The following is a 13,161-nucleotide window of genomic DNA, read 5'->3' as shown; positions in this document are numbered from 1 at the left end:
CCTTCCGGCTCTGATTTTGCTCAGTTTGGCAAGCGAAGAAACTGAGCCTAAGGCGCGTGCCGTCTGCTCGGCGCCGGCCGCGGCCCAAAATGCTGCAAAGATGCGCCCGCCACGTGCACACCGCTGCACGCACCCCCTCCAAAATTTAATACAACAAACAGATGCACGCGTCCGACTTCAGTCGAAAATTTCACCCCCGTAGCCCGCACCGTTCCGGAGCAATAGCCCGCCAAGCGTGACTGACGCGTTACATACATACATACATACATACATACGTACAGACGTTTTGATTTTTATATATGTAAACTAGAGGGACAGCATTACGCGCAGCGTAATGAATCAATTTTCATTAAAATCGGCCCAGTAGCGGCCGAGTTATACCCAGAATAGATGTTGCGTCTCCTCCTGGGCGGCGGTGCTCTATTCCGGTATTCATTGCCAAAGGTCAGTGACCTTCCGGCTCTGATTTCACCCAGTTTTGGAAGCGAAGAAACTGAGCCTAAGGCGCGTGCCGTCTGCTCGGCGCCGGCCGCGGCTAAAAATCCCGCAAGGATGCGCCCGCCACGTGCACACCGCTGCACGCACCCCCTCGAAAAGTTGATACGACGAACAGATGCACGCGTCCGACTTAAGTCGAAAATTTCACCCCCGCAGCCCGCACCGTTCCGGAGCAATAGCCCGCCAAGCGTGACTGACGCGTTACATACATACATACGGACATTTTGATTTTTATATATGTAACTAGGTGTCCAGCATTACGCGCAGCGTAATAAACCAAGTTTCATTAAAATCGGCCCAGTAGCGGCCGAGTTATGGCCGAATGAATTTAGTGACTCCTCTTGGCCGGCGGTGCTCTGTTCCGGTATTCATTGCCAAAGGTCAGTGACCTGCCGGCTCTGATTTTGCTCAGTTTTGAAAGCGAAGAAACTGAGCCTAAGGCACGTGCTCACAGCTCTGCGCCGGCCGCGGCCCAAAATCCCGCAAAGATGCGCCCGCCACGTGCACACCGCTGCACGTACCCCCTCGAAAAGTTGATACGACAAACAGATGCACGCGTCCGACTTGCGCCCAAAATTCCACCCCCGTAGCCCGCACCGTTCCAGAGCAATAGCCCGCCAAGCGTGACTGACGCGTCACATACATACGTACATACATACATACATACATACGGACGTTTTGATTTTTATATTATACTAGAGGGACAGCATTACGCGCAGCGTAAAGAGGGACAGCATTACGCGCAGCGTAATAAATCAAGTTTCAATAAAATCGGCCCAGTAGCGGCCGAGTTATGGCCAGAATAAATTTGGCGTCTCCTCCTGGCCGGCGGTGCCCTGTTCCGGTATTCATTGCCAAAGGTCAGTGACCTTCCGGCTCTGATTTCGGTCAGTTTTGAAAGCGAAGAAACTGAGCCTAAGGCGCGTGCCGTCTGCTCGAAACCGGCCGCGGCCCAAAATCCCGCAAAGATTCGCCCGCCACGTGCAAGCCACCGAACCCACCCCCACCAAAATTTAATACGACAAACAGATGCACGCGTCCGACTTAAGTCCAAAATTTCACCCCCGTAACCCGCACCGTTCCGGAGCAATAGCCCGCCAAGCGTGACTGACGCGTCACATACATACATACATACATACATACATACATACATACGGACGTTTTGATTTTTATATATGTGAATGTAATGTTCGTGTGCTTCTGTTCGGGGCCGGAAAATCACAGCGGCGCGCTGGTGTTATGTTATGTTCCTGGTTTGCGATGCAGTCGCCGGCCGGTGGCCACTGCGCCTCGCGGACCGGGCCATGTCCTTCGACACCGGGCAGACCAGTGCACTGCCAGCCATAACACACACTTCCGACCCTGTGTGTATGACCTGTCAGGCGGCTGGGTTTGATCGCGTCCGGTGCCAGAGCGGCTGCGGCAGATAAAATATGATTGTTGAATGTTGTTGTTTGAGCCGTGAGCTCGGTTGCCGATCCGTCAAGCCTTCGCAGACATGATATATCAACTTGCGAGCTGATGATCGATAAAAAATTGACGGTCATGCTAGGCACAGTAGAAGAAAAAAAAAGAGTTTGCCATAGATCATAGACCTCGCATACATACATATAAAGTACGTGCCATTATCGACAGATCACCATAACAAAGCCAAGCAGTAATTTGCAAACACGAACATATTAGCCATTTTCACGACGATTATCTGTCACAGATTCGAAACAATTGGTGTGAATTGGTCAAATTTGTTTTATTGCTGATTCTTAGTAGTTTAAAGTTTTCAGCTATTGCTGCTTTTATACCTGATTTATCAAATTATCAGACATTACTAACGATATAACTATTGGAATAAATTGACGGTATGAAGATATTCATTGTAAAATAAATTTGGTTAGATTTGGTTTAGTTTGGTGCTTTGCCAGATAACCCCTCGTGAAAACGGTTATTTTCACATTTTTTACATGCTCAGGCAGCTGAAGGAAAGTAAAGTAAAGATACCAAACCACCTAGTCCCTAATTTTGATAAGTACGGTATCTATCAACCCGGCATAAACACGTACAGTACATGAAAAAGACAAGTGTCGCATGACTAAATCTATTTCCCACATGTTACCAAACAGTCATTCCTCAGCTCGATAATGCTGAATTCATGCGACCCAGAGTGATATCTTAAAACGGATTGTTACCAAGTCGATGTGATCTCTCCCCACCAATGACATTTGACGATAAAGAACGGATCATCCTGTGTTAGTTCCATTGTCTCCAGGGTATATATGTGCAGATAGGCCAATTGATACCAGAACAATCCGTCGATAACTTCGATAACTCGGCGAGAGAGCAGCCGTATATTTTTAAGTATCATGGGCTCTTATCCACTGCTCATTTAAGTTGCACAATCACACAATTATTTCATTGTCACACTTTAACAAGAAGGGAAAAGCTATATATGACAAGCATTTGACAGCTAAGTACCCGCCGGCCGGTATAAGGCAAAAAGGGCCATAAGTAAATTTTCATAATTTTTCACAACGGAGCATTGCTCGCCTATTTGATAGATTTGAAAAGGAAGAAGCAAAGCAGTCGACTATTTCATTTGAAAGGTACTACTACTACTATACCTGTAGTAAAAATCTACTTAAATTTATCAGGCACTAAATGGATCAAACGGATCAAATATGCGTCCACTGTTTCGCTGTGAAAATGGCTGATGTGACACACCATTTTGTTTAAGCTAGCATGTGATTAATCGTATTCAAAACATAGCTAAAAAAAAACTAGCTAAAAGAAGTTCGAAATTCTCGATCATGCTGCCGCCATTCATAAGCATAACATACAATGAAAAAAGCCAAAAGAAAGTCCTTTTAAAATATACATGTATTGATAATGCATTGTATTGATACATGGGAATGCCAGCGACGTTATTTTGTATTTATATTTCAAGAATAAGACACATCTCAAACGGCAACAATCATTTTTTTCTGGAGCGCCGTAACATTTCATCCAGGTATTTGTGAGCTTTACTGGTTCACTTTGAAAGTAATGTTTCCTTTTGGGAAGCCTATTTAAATTAATCTTACAGGCCACTGCAATGATAACTGGCATTGAAATATCGTGAGCTCGTATATTTTGTGTGTGAATGACCGAACGCTCTTATCAGCCTCTTATGATAAAAAAATGCAATGTGAAATCGTCTAGCATGCCTACATTTTTGAAGTACACACCGCAAAAATAATTCTAATTATATCGCAAATTGTCGTACTTAATTTCAGATACTTACGTTCCAAACAGACGATGTTCGAAGACACATTTGAAGAAACATTAAGTCAACATATACCTTCCCTGCCCCTTTCCACCGTATGAGTTTATTTTTGATGGCAGCTTGCCTGCACTTACGTATACACGAAATCCGACCCGATCTTGCCCAACAACAGACCCGATTTCCGAGAAGTTACCCTAGGTTGGTATCTGCAGTGTTCGGAGCGGGCGCAGTGCCACGCGCCGCGGGCTCTGCGCGCGCCTGACGCCCAGCTGCCGCGGCTGACCTCTGGGTCAGGTCGCGTACCGCCGCTGCCGGCCAACGACCGAAGCTTGACCCAGATCGGGCGGCCGCGGCCGGCGGATGCGCGGCGAGGTCCGCCAGCAGCAGAAGGCGGCAGCGGCGGCGGCGGCACTGCGCGCGGTCCCAGCCCCAACACTTCCGGACACCGGCGACGGCCCGGGCGCGCCACCCTCCCACCAAAAGGCGCATGAAAAGTGGGGGCGTATAAAAGCAACGCACCAGTCGATAGTATGGCTGTGTCGCGTGCGCCTGTGTACCGCTCCAGTGGTGGCGAGGTCCGCTCCCGTTGACTGGGCTCGGACCGTGGTCACCCGCCGCCGGCCCGCCCTCCGCCTCCCGCCCTCCGCCGCCGCCGCGCCGCCGCCGCCGCCGCGCCGCGCCGCGCCGCAGCTCTTCGTCAGCTCCCGGCCCGGACAGATGGCTGCTGCGGTCTCTGCCATGCTGGACCCGACCGGTCTCTACTAGGGCCCGCTGGCCCGATGCCCGGCTGGCGGTACTCTGTGGGCGGCTGCAATGCGCCGCCTGCCGCTGCTGCTGCTGCTCTACAGCCTGAGGAGGTGCTGCGGCGACTCAGCGGGCTCGCCGAGTCCGGCCGAGCCCTCCGCCAGCCCCCGCCAGATCCAGCTGACCGAGGGAGCCACCGGCAGAGGAGGTGAGATTCGGGGCCGGCGCCCCCCGGCCGACCGCGGGCCCCTCCACTAAACTGGATTAACTGGCCTCAAGTGCTGTGATGTTTATAGTTCTCGATTACGCTGGTCATTGCATGTGTTTATCAAATGCACTTGTCGCATGGCTTGTTTTCCTATTCATTGACCATGCAGTAGCCACCTTTTCAATGTTGAATTGAATCGTTAGTGTACGCAGGCTAAGCGTTGTTTTTTCTTCTAGAAGGTGCCTCGCTGAGGCAGCGCGCACGTTTGCCGTACGTTCCTAACCCTTTGGCGCGACCTAAAGTTTCGGTTTCCGTGTCACTGTAGTAAAAACAAAACCTGTCAATCAGGTTTGGCGTCGAATAGTCACAAGGAATATTGGGTAACATTTTTTATTTGCACCAAGAGGCCTCTTTTCTTGTCATCATCTTCCAAATATGGGACATATGATACGCAATCCAGTAGTAGCACAGCCCATAGAAAAAAATCAATTTTTGATTAGTGACCAGTTGTGAAAAGCTGCCTGTCAGGCTGCCCAGACACGTAAAATATAGTCGTGATGGGAGTGTTTCCACATAGTGAAACTCGATATTCGAGGAAGACATCCCCTGGCTTTAAATGTGGCTGAAAACCGCAAAGGACAGACCCATAAGTTTTCATATGCAAACAAACTAAAAATCATAAGCGATGCTAATATTAGTTCATAATAAGACGCGGAGAAACGAACGCATGCTTTCTGAGGAAAATAATGACGAAGACCTTAACGTTTGCAGCCACATTAATAGCAACGTTCCCGATGTATTCCGTGACAACATTCTGCAAACTGAACTTTTTCAATTATCCGGCTTGAGGTGGGCAGCGCCACCGTGACAATACAAGCTGGTGTATAAATCATTTCGCTGCCTTGACCATCCACGGCTTTCTCGGCGGCGCCTCCCGTTCCCCGCTGAGCAGGGTGGCGGCAATAATTGTCGGCTGTCGCTGCTCCTCTCCCGCCCACTGCGGGTGTCCAGCGGGCGCGGGGGGGGGGGGTAACCAGGGGACACAGTCTGCCGGGAGGGGTAACAGAGCGGGGGCGGGCCCATGGGAGGGACACAGTCTGCCGGAGGGGCCGGGCGGATCCAGGGGACACATACAGGGGTGGATCATGTGCCGGGAGGGGCCGGAGAGGATCCAGGGGGACACAGTCTGCCGGGCGGGGGCGGGCGGATCCAGGGGACACAGTCCGCCGGGAGGTTCCGGGGGCGGGGCGCCGTCACGGGTGCCAGTGGCGGTGTCGGTCGGTCGGTGGGGCGGCTGACACGCCTGGCCTCCCTGCTGGCTGTTTGTTTCTTTGGCCGGACCACCCAGTGTCTGAGAGGACAAATGCTGGCGGGAGCGGCACCGGACGTGACGCGGCCGCCGCCGGGGGCGGTCCGGGTCCACGGCGACCACCGACCGGTCACATGTCACCTTCAGACGGGTCACGGAGCACTCCGGGCTCCCGGCGACTCCCTCCAGACTGCAGCTATTGTCTGATCAAGGCCGAGAAACAAATCACGGCAACCAGCGCTCAGGTCAGGAGCATAGTGCAATCAGGTCACTTCCAGACCAGTTTCAGAATAGGTATTGTGGAAGGTCCGCCGGACGCATTCCACAGTCGAACACTTTTCCACTCTTTTTTATTCAGGACCCTCTGATTAGAATAGAAAGATAATGAGTCAGATATTACTCCTGACATTTCGGCACATCCTTGAAAAGTTTGTGGTATATTTGGAAGCGCAGTGAAAAAGTGCGGTTCGGTGGATCGCGCGTCCCAGGCCAGTCTGTCGGCATTCGGCTAGTTTCTCTACCGTGCCGGCGGCGATGGCCTCACCGCTTCTCCGAACCCAATCTGGTTTGACGGGATCGTTTAAACTATTAGCATGTCATCGACAACCTGTCGACAAAAAGATAGATAATACATGATTTTTAGGCGATGGAGATCTGCTTGCCATGGTCTCTCCTAAATATAGCTGTCGTTCTGCGTCAAAGAAGCAGACTGGTCGGACGAGCGGCGCTGATTGCTGGCCTGTCGGCGTGAGTGGCTCCATGGCTCAGGCCGGCTATCTCTGCCTCTGTCTCCCTCCCGCTGCCTCCCGCTGTTCTCTGGGGGTGAGACGGCCGGCGGGCGGGGGTAGGGAGCTGGGTCAGCCGTGGGGGCGGCAGACCATCGGCCAGGGGGTCCAGGAGCTGAGCCCGGCGGCGCCGGTTGCATGCACTGGTCACCACCCACGCGCGGCGCGCTCACCAAGGTCTCGGTGGCCGGAGGGACGGCAGCCTTTCACCCACCACCAACCCGTCCCCGGGGGACCGGCCGCCCCCGCCTGGCGGCCTCGGGTGCCGCCCCCGCCCCCGCCCCGCCCCCACCCCGGCCCGGCTGCCGGGTGGCCCTCGCCGCGAGACGCAGACCGCCGCGCTCGTCTCTGACGCGCTGTTTGTTGTTGGTGCCAGTGCAACTGGCGGCCGGTTTGTTTTCAGCAGTCGCTCAAATTGACCGGTGGCCGGCACGGACCGAGCGCTGCCAGACTCGATTCCGTGCGCAGATACAGTAGCCTTGAGAGCCGCCGCCGCCGGCGCCGATGGATTTGTGCGGTGACAGGAGGCGGCCGTGTCAGTGGCAAAAAAGTTCTGCTCAACCTCACGGCCACGAGCTGGTGGTCACGTGACTTGCCACCGCGAGCCGCCTGCAGGGGGTGCACTGAGGGAGGTGGAGGTCCGGGACTACTGTTCCCCAGCGGTAGGCCGAGCCGACCCTCCCAACTGCGGGCGGCCGGCCCACCGAGCACCGAACCATCGATCCGTGGCACAGCGATACGAGGCCGCCGTCCCTTCTGCGCAGCCGAAATGGAGGCGCCCGAGCGAGCCCACGTGCTCTGGCCACGGCGGCGGCGACTTTCCGCGGCCGGCTCGACGACCCGGCCCCGGGCGACGGCGGCGGCGCGCTGCCACTATTTTTTGTGGGATCATTCACCTCGTTTATCCACCCGGAACCGTGCTAGTGATGTAGCCAGAGACGGCGGCGCGCGGCCACCACGCAGCGGCCGCCGTGGCTCGGCGCTGGGGCCTCGGCAGGGCTGTGACCCGGCCCGCCGTGTCGGGAGGCCGTTGACCCAGAGGTTGACATGCGCTCCTCAGCCGCCCCCGCGCCCACAGTGGTCATGCCACAAGTGACTCGGAGTCCGACCGGCCTCCGTGACACTGCCCGGACTGCCAATCGTCCGGACTGCCGATAGCCCGGCACAGATCGCTCGGCATACGGACAGGGATGACGTGACCGGTCTCCGGGCGCCGCCACTTCCTCGGCCGTGCGCCAGGGCCTGCCCCGACTCGCATCACCTTGACTCGCTGTCATTGACGGCGCCGGCCGGTGAGTCACTGACTCGCCGTCACGGTCCATTCAGAGTCGCGCCGCCGTCCCGTCTGCGGCGGCCGCGCCTCTGTCGTCGGGTGTGACTCGGCTGGGCCCGGCAGACGGAAGGCCGCCGCCTCCGCCGCGCGCCGACCAGACAGCGTTCGTTGACCTGTTGCAGTTTAAAAACTCGTGAGCGCTCCGTGCGCGCCGGTGGTGGCCGCCGCGCCGGCTGACCGACACACGGCGGCGGCCGGCGGCGGCTGCAGCGCAGCTGAGGCGTGGTGGGTCAGCTGGGTGAGTCGTTCGCTACCGGCCCTCACCGGCGGCGTATGTAAACTAGACGTCTGTCCCCGCCGACCTACAGTCGCGCCAGCTCGCTCCCCGCACAACCATCGCCCCGCGCGGTGTTGTGTAACCGGCCGCATTACGCATTACGTCGCCGAGTTACATCTGAGGGGCGCTGACGCCACTCTGCGCGTGCACGCAAACCGGCGCCGGCAGCCCAGTTCTGACGCACGTGCGTATCTGCTCACGCGCGGCAGACGGCGCGGCCGGTCGGCGAATTGGGCCACTGGCGCCGGCCGGACGGCGTTTAAAGGCAGCCAAACAAGCCCGTGTCCTTCACCGAGTGTGCGGGCGGCTGCAAGCTCGTCCCCACCAACCTGTCTGGCGGGCCGGCCGGCCGGCCGGGGATGCCGGCTGCCGTGTTGTGCAGCTGTCAGTCAGCAGCCGCCGGCGGCGGCGGCCGCTCTCCTACACAGCGCCCGGCCGCCGGTCGGGAAGGGGGCGGGGACGGCGGCGGTCTGTCGCCACCCGAGGTGACCGGGTCAGTCGGCTGACCTGGCTGGCCGTCGTGACCGGCCGCCGGCCACGGTGAACGCGCCCGCCGCCCACGGCCACTCTCGCCACCCCCGCCAGCCCCGAGAGGCTGGAATTCCCGGCCGCACAGACACGCCGTGACCGGGGCCACTGCAGAGTCGGGGCGGCGCCGGTCACGCGCCGGGCTGCGGGGCAGGGCGCGACCCACGCGCGGCCGCCGCGCCGGCCGCCGCCGACCCGCCAAAAAGCCGTCCCGGTCACTTCCTGAGTGGCCGGCCTCGACGTGTCACGTGACTATCGCTACGGCCCGGCACAAACAGGGTGGCCCGGTCACGTGACGGCCGGTTGCGTGCGCGGCGTGACGGCTCGTCGCTCGGCGGCCTGCGCCGCGGCGGCACGCTGCGGCAGCGGGCAGCTCGCTGTCATCAGACACACCACACCACGGCTGCAAGATCGCCCCTCGCTCGGTCGCCTTGGTTGGCTTGTCCGACCGGGGGTCGAAGCGGCGGTCGGCGAAAGGCCTGCCTACTCCCTCCCTGACACACCCTTTCCGCTGACACGTGACCTGGGCCGCACGTGACCGGCTCGTGCCTGTAATCAGCACCGCCCCCTGCCTCAGGGACGACGGCGACAGTTTACAGGCCGATCGGCGCATTCTTCACGCATGGTCAAGGCAGCCGCGCCCGCGGCACTGGTGGCGGCTCCGTCCCCAGTTCCAGCTAAGAGGCCCCGCCTTTACCCACCAAGGCTCTGGCGAGTGCTCGTGCGCGCACGACAAGTCTAAAACGCGACCTTTCACTCAAATGGCGCGAGATTGATTCCTGGAAACTTGGCTTGTTACCGATCGCAGAGCCGCTCCGGCTGGTTTTTGTGAAACCGCTTTCGGTCTAGAAGAAGGTCAGAATCGGAGCCTGCCCTTCGGGCGGTGGCGACAGGCGCCACTCTGACCCTGCTGGCTGGCGATGGGCCCACGAATAATCGCTGCTGTGGCGCCCGATGCTCGGAAAAGCCACCGATCTGAGCAGTTTCGGTAAACACCGCTCTCCAAGCGTGGCCGCGCTGGGACGGCCTCCGAGTTGCCCAATCTGAGGGCGCCACGCCTCCGGTCCCCGCTCCACCGAGCTCTCTGAGGGAGCGTGGGCGGTGCCGGGCCGGGTTGCCGGTGGACGCCGACACTCGCCTGCATGCCGCCGAGCTGCCCTGTTTTACTGCGGGCACTTCCTGCCCGTCCAGGGACATGACTGCCTTGTATGCCGTCCGCTGGTGGGCAGTTCACTTAGCAGCGCCACCGATGGTTCCTTGGCTCAACAAGGCCGCAAGGGCGCCTCGGCCCACTTCTGGAAAGGCACTTATAAGCGCCGTAAACCGAGCGTGTGTCATCACTCCGGCCTGCCGACGGAATTCCCGGCGCGCTCGTTTCTAAAAGTGTCGACGATGGGATGTTGTGGCAATGATAGACGCCATGTGGGGAGTGCGCTCGTGCTCGTGGCCCCTCGTTTACGGAGAAATGGTCGCGAATGGTGCCAGTGAAGGTCATGGCTAGTTGGCTATCAGCTGACCACTGACCAGCAGCAACTTCTGGCTATTTTAGCCATCGATTTCTGGCTTATGACCAATGAACAGATAATACATCAACCTCAAATTATTATATACCTAAGCAATTACTGACTTATTTAGCTCGAATCATCATCCCCAGCAATGAATATCCATCGGCTGTCCCACGCTGACCACTGACGGAGCCTTTTCTCGGTTGCAGAGCTGGTGTTGTGGATGCCGCTGACGGTCATTCTGCCCTCGCTGGCCTCTCAGTCCGACTACACCTACTCCGCCAGAAGCCAAAGACGCCCGCGCACAGAGCAATACGACGGGCCCGGCCGGGTAAGCCTTCTGCACCGGACGGTCTAGGTCACCGGGGGGCGGAGGGAGCTCGTGTCCGCCCTCAGCCATGACGTAACCGCGCCGTGCCATGCGGTCTGCCGCGCAATCCGTCGTGGGTGAGCTCTCTGCCGCCGCCTATCTGGCCATCTCGTCTTATCTACTGCTCTTGACGAAACAAGGCCGCTGCCGTAACCGATCTAGGTCAATTTCGGTGTCCGCGTGCACGAGGCGGCATAACGTCCCCGATGCCGGCCGGCCAGCTCGGCAGCGCGGGGGCGTGGCGGTGGGCCGCAGCCGCTCCCCGTCTGAGCTGCAGCTCGGCGCGCCCCGCCCCGCACAGCCCGCCGGCCGGCCGGCCGCCCCGTCTGACCGAGCCCAGATGACGGTGACGAGCGGCGCCTGCAGCTGACCGATCCCCGCTGCACCTCTGACCGATCCCCGCTGCACCCCTGACCGATCCCCGCTCTGTCCACAGGGGCCGGCCGGTCGGCGGTCGGCCTATGACTGGACGAGCGCCGAGTACCGGGCGGCTGGCTCGGTGGGCCCCCTGCTCTCTCGCGTGGACGCCTACTTCCACTACCTGCGCATCGGCGACGAGCCGTGCCGCTGGCGGACCATCTGCCAGCTGGCGCAGCAGGTGTCTGCCCTGGAGCCCGTCAGCGGCCTGCTGCTGCGCGCTCTCAGCAGGTGCGTGTCCCGCTCCCACGCCCTGCACACTGTGCAGCCCGCCCGGGGTCAGCTCGCCCGGTCGCCTCCCTCGCTAATCATGACGTCACCCGGTGCTGTGCCGGCGTCTGACGCGTGGGCGGAGGAGGGGGAGGGCAAGATTACTTTACTAATGGCGGGGGAGGGTGCAAGGCCGCTCAGTCGCCAGACTGTGGCAATGTCGACACGTGCCCATGGCCCACGCGATATTCGACTAGAGTAACAGAGCGTTTCCCCACGCGCTACCATGTCGAGTTAGAGAAGTCCAACGCTACGCCCTTGAAGAGCCGCAGACTTACAGAGGTCTCTGGGGCCACTGCGTGAATAAGAGGCTCTCCCAGGCGCCAGGATGGAAAGAGCAGGACTTTCCAGGCCTGACCTTTAGCTTTCCGGTTCGACAGAACGACGTGACGGGTTATTTTCTCGGCGTTTTCCGACCGCTGTCTGTTACCTGTGGATCTCGGTGTGTAGGTAAACTGCCCAGCTGATGAGTGAGTGTTGACGCCGAGTGGGCGGCGGAGTCTGACCACACCTCTGCCGTTCCAGGGAGAGTGACGGCGGCGCGGCGGTGAGCGCCGAGGGTCGCGCGGCGGCCGCCCGGTTCGAGCTGTACCAGACGGCGGCGGAGAGGGGCCTGTTCGGTGCCGACTGCGCCAGCCTGTACGGCCAGTGCGGTGCCGATGTGCGGCAGCTCATCAACATGCCCGTACTGCAGCTGTGGCAGTGGCTGTCCGACCGACTGGCCCTGCACATCTCGGACGACTAGCCGCCTCCGCCCCCGCCCCCGCCTGGCCCGTCTCCATGTGTTCGTGCTAATGTTACCAGATCCGTGGGGCGCGTGTCGGTCCGCCCCGCCCGGCGGCCGACCGCGCTCCACGCTCGTATATGACTCCTGTGCTATTCAGATCAGACGTTTTTAGATATTAGCCGGTGTCGGCGTCCGCCGACCCACCTAGCGTTCCGCATTGCTCTCTTCTCGTCCGCGAGACCGGCGGAATCGCAGCGAGCTGCTCTCTGCTGTCTCGACCATTGTGATATATATTGAGGCGCGTGTAGTGTGGGGACTGAGACGTGGCCCCGACGTCCGCCTGTTACCAGCAGCCGCACGTGCGCCCGCGCGGAACCACGCACTCGTCAGAGTACGCGGCCGTGCGCGCACTGCGGGCGTGTGTGTGTATGTGTGATTGCGCGTCGCTGAATGTCGCTGGGCCTCCTCACCCTGTGCCGGTCCGCCGGCCAGGGCCGAGGGGGGCGGTGTGAAGTTACGCCGCGTCTGGGTGTGAAGTTACGCCGCGTCGCGCGGTGTAAGAGTACACTGCGGGCAGCCAGTCGTAGCCAAACGCGTCTTTTCCCACCACCTGCGTGTACAATTAGTGTTGGGTCGTTGTTGTCTATTCAGAATGATAATTGCGATGTAACTTGAGTTTTTTACGAAACCTTCGCAATAAAAATATCAAACCATTATTCTGTTTCACCGTATCGCATAATAAGCTTGTTTGAGGTGAGCCGTTTTGAAATTCGTTTAAATTGAACAAGGAAACAAATGGTCGACGAGAATCTCCAGCACCATGAAGGAACGAGCTAATCGTTGGCAAAATAGCGTAAGAAAAAAAGTCATTCTATTTCACCGACATACAGCACAGCATGCATTGAATGGAACATGAAACACACACAACTCTGTA

The 13,161-nt window shown here is 58.3% G+C and overlaps 1 protein-coding gene across 1 annotated transcript; it reads left to right on the top strand.

The window, feature by feature from the left end:
* Window positions 1-4,203: 4,203 nt before the first annotated feature.
* Window positions 4,204-12,941, top strand: LOC122390048. The gene is made up of 4 exons (XM_043382639.1): window positions 4,204-4,706; window positions 10,653-10,774; window positions 11,250-11,461; window positions 12,026-12,941. Exons 1-4 carry the CDS (start codon window positions 4,568-4,570, stop codon window positions 12,243-12,245), a joined length of 693 nt encoding a protein of 230 aa, XP_043238574.1. The 5' UTR covers window positions 4,204-4,567; the 3' UTR covers window positions 12,246-12,941.
* Window positions 12,942-13,161: the final 220 nt, after the last annotated feature.

This window comes from Amphibalanus amphitrite, unplaced genomic scaffold (assembly GCF_019059575.1).
Source record: "Amphibalanus amphitrite isolate SeventyFive unplaced genomic scaffold, NRLGWU_Aamphi_draft 000380F_arrow, whole genome shotgun sequence".
NCBI lineage: Eukaryota > Metazoa > Arthropoda > Thecostraca > Balanomorpha > Balanidae > Amphibalanus > Amphibalanus amphitrite.
Note: the sequence above shows the minus strand (reverse complement) of the source record. Positions and strands in the feature narration are given on the sequence as shown.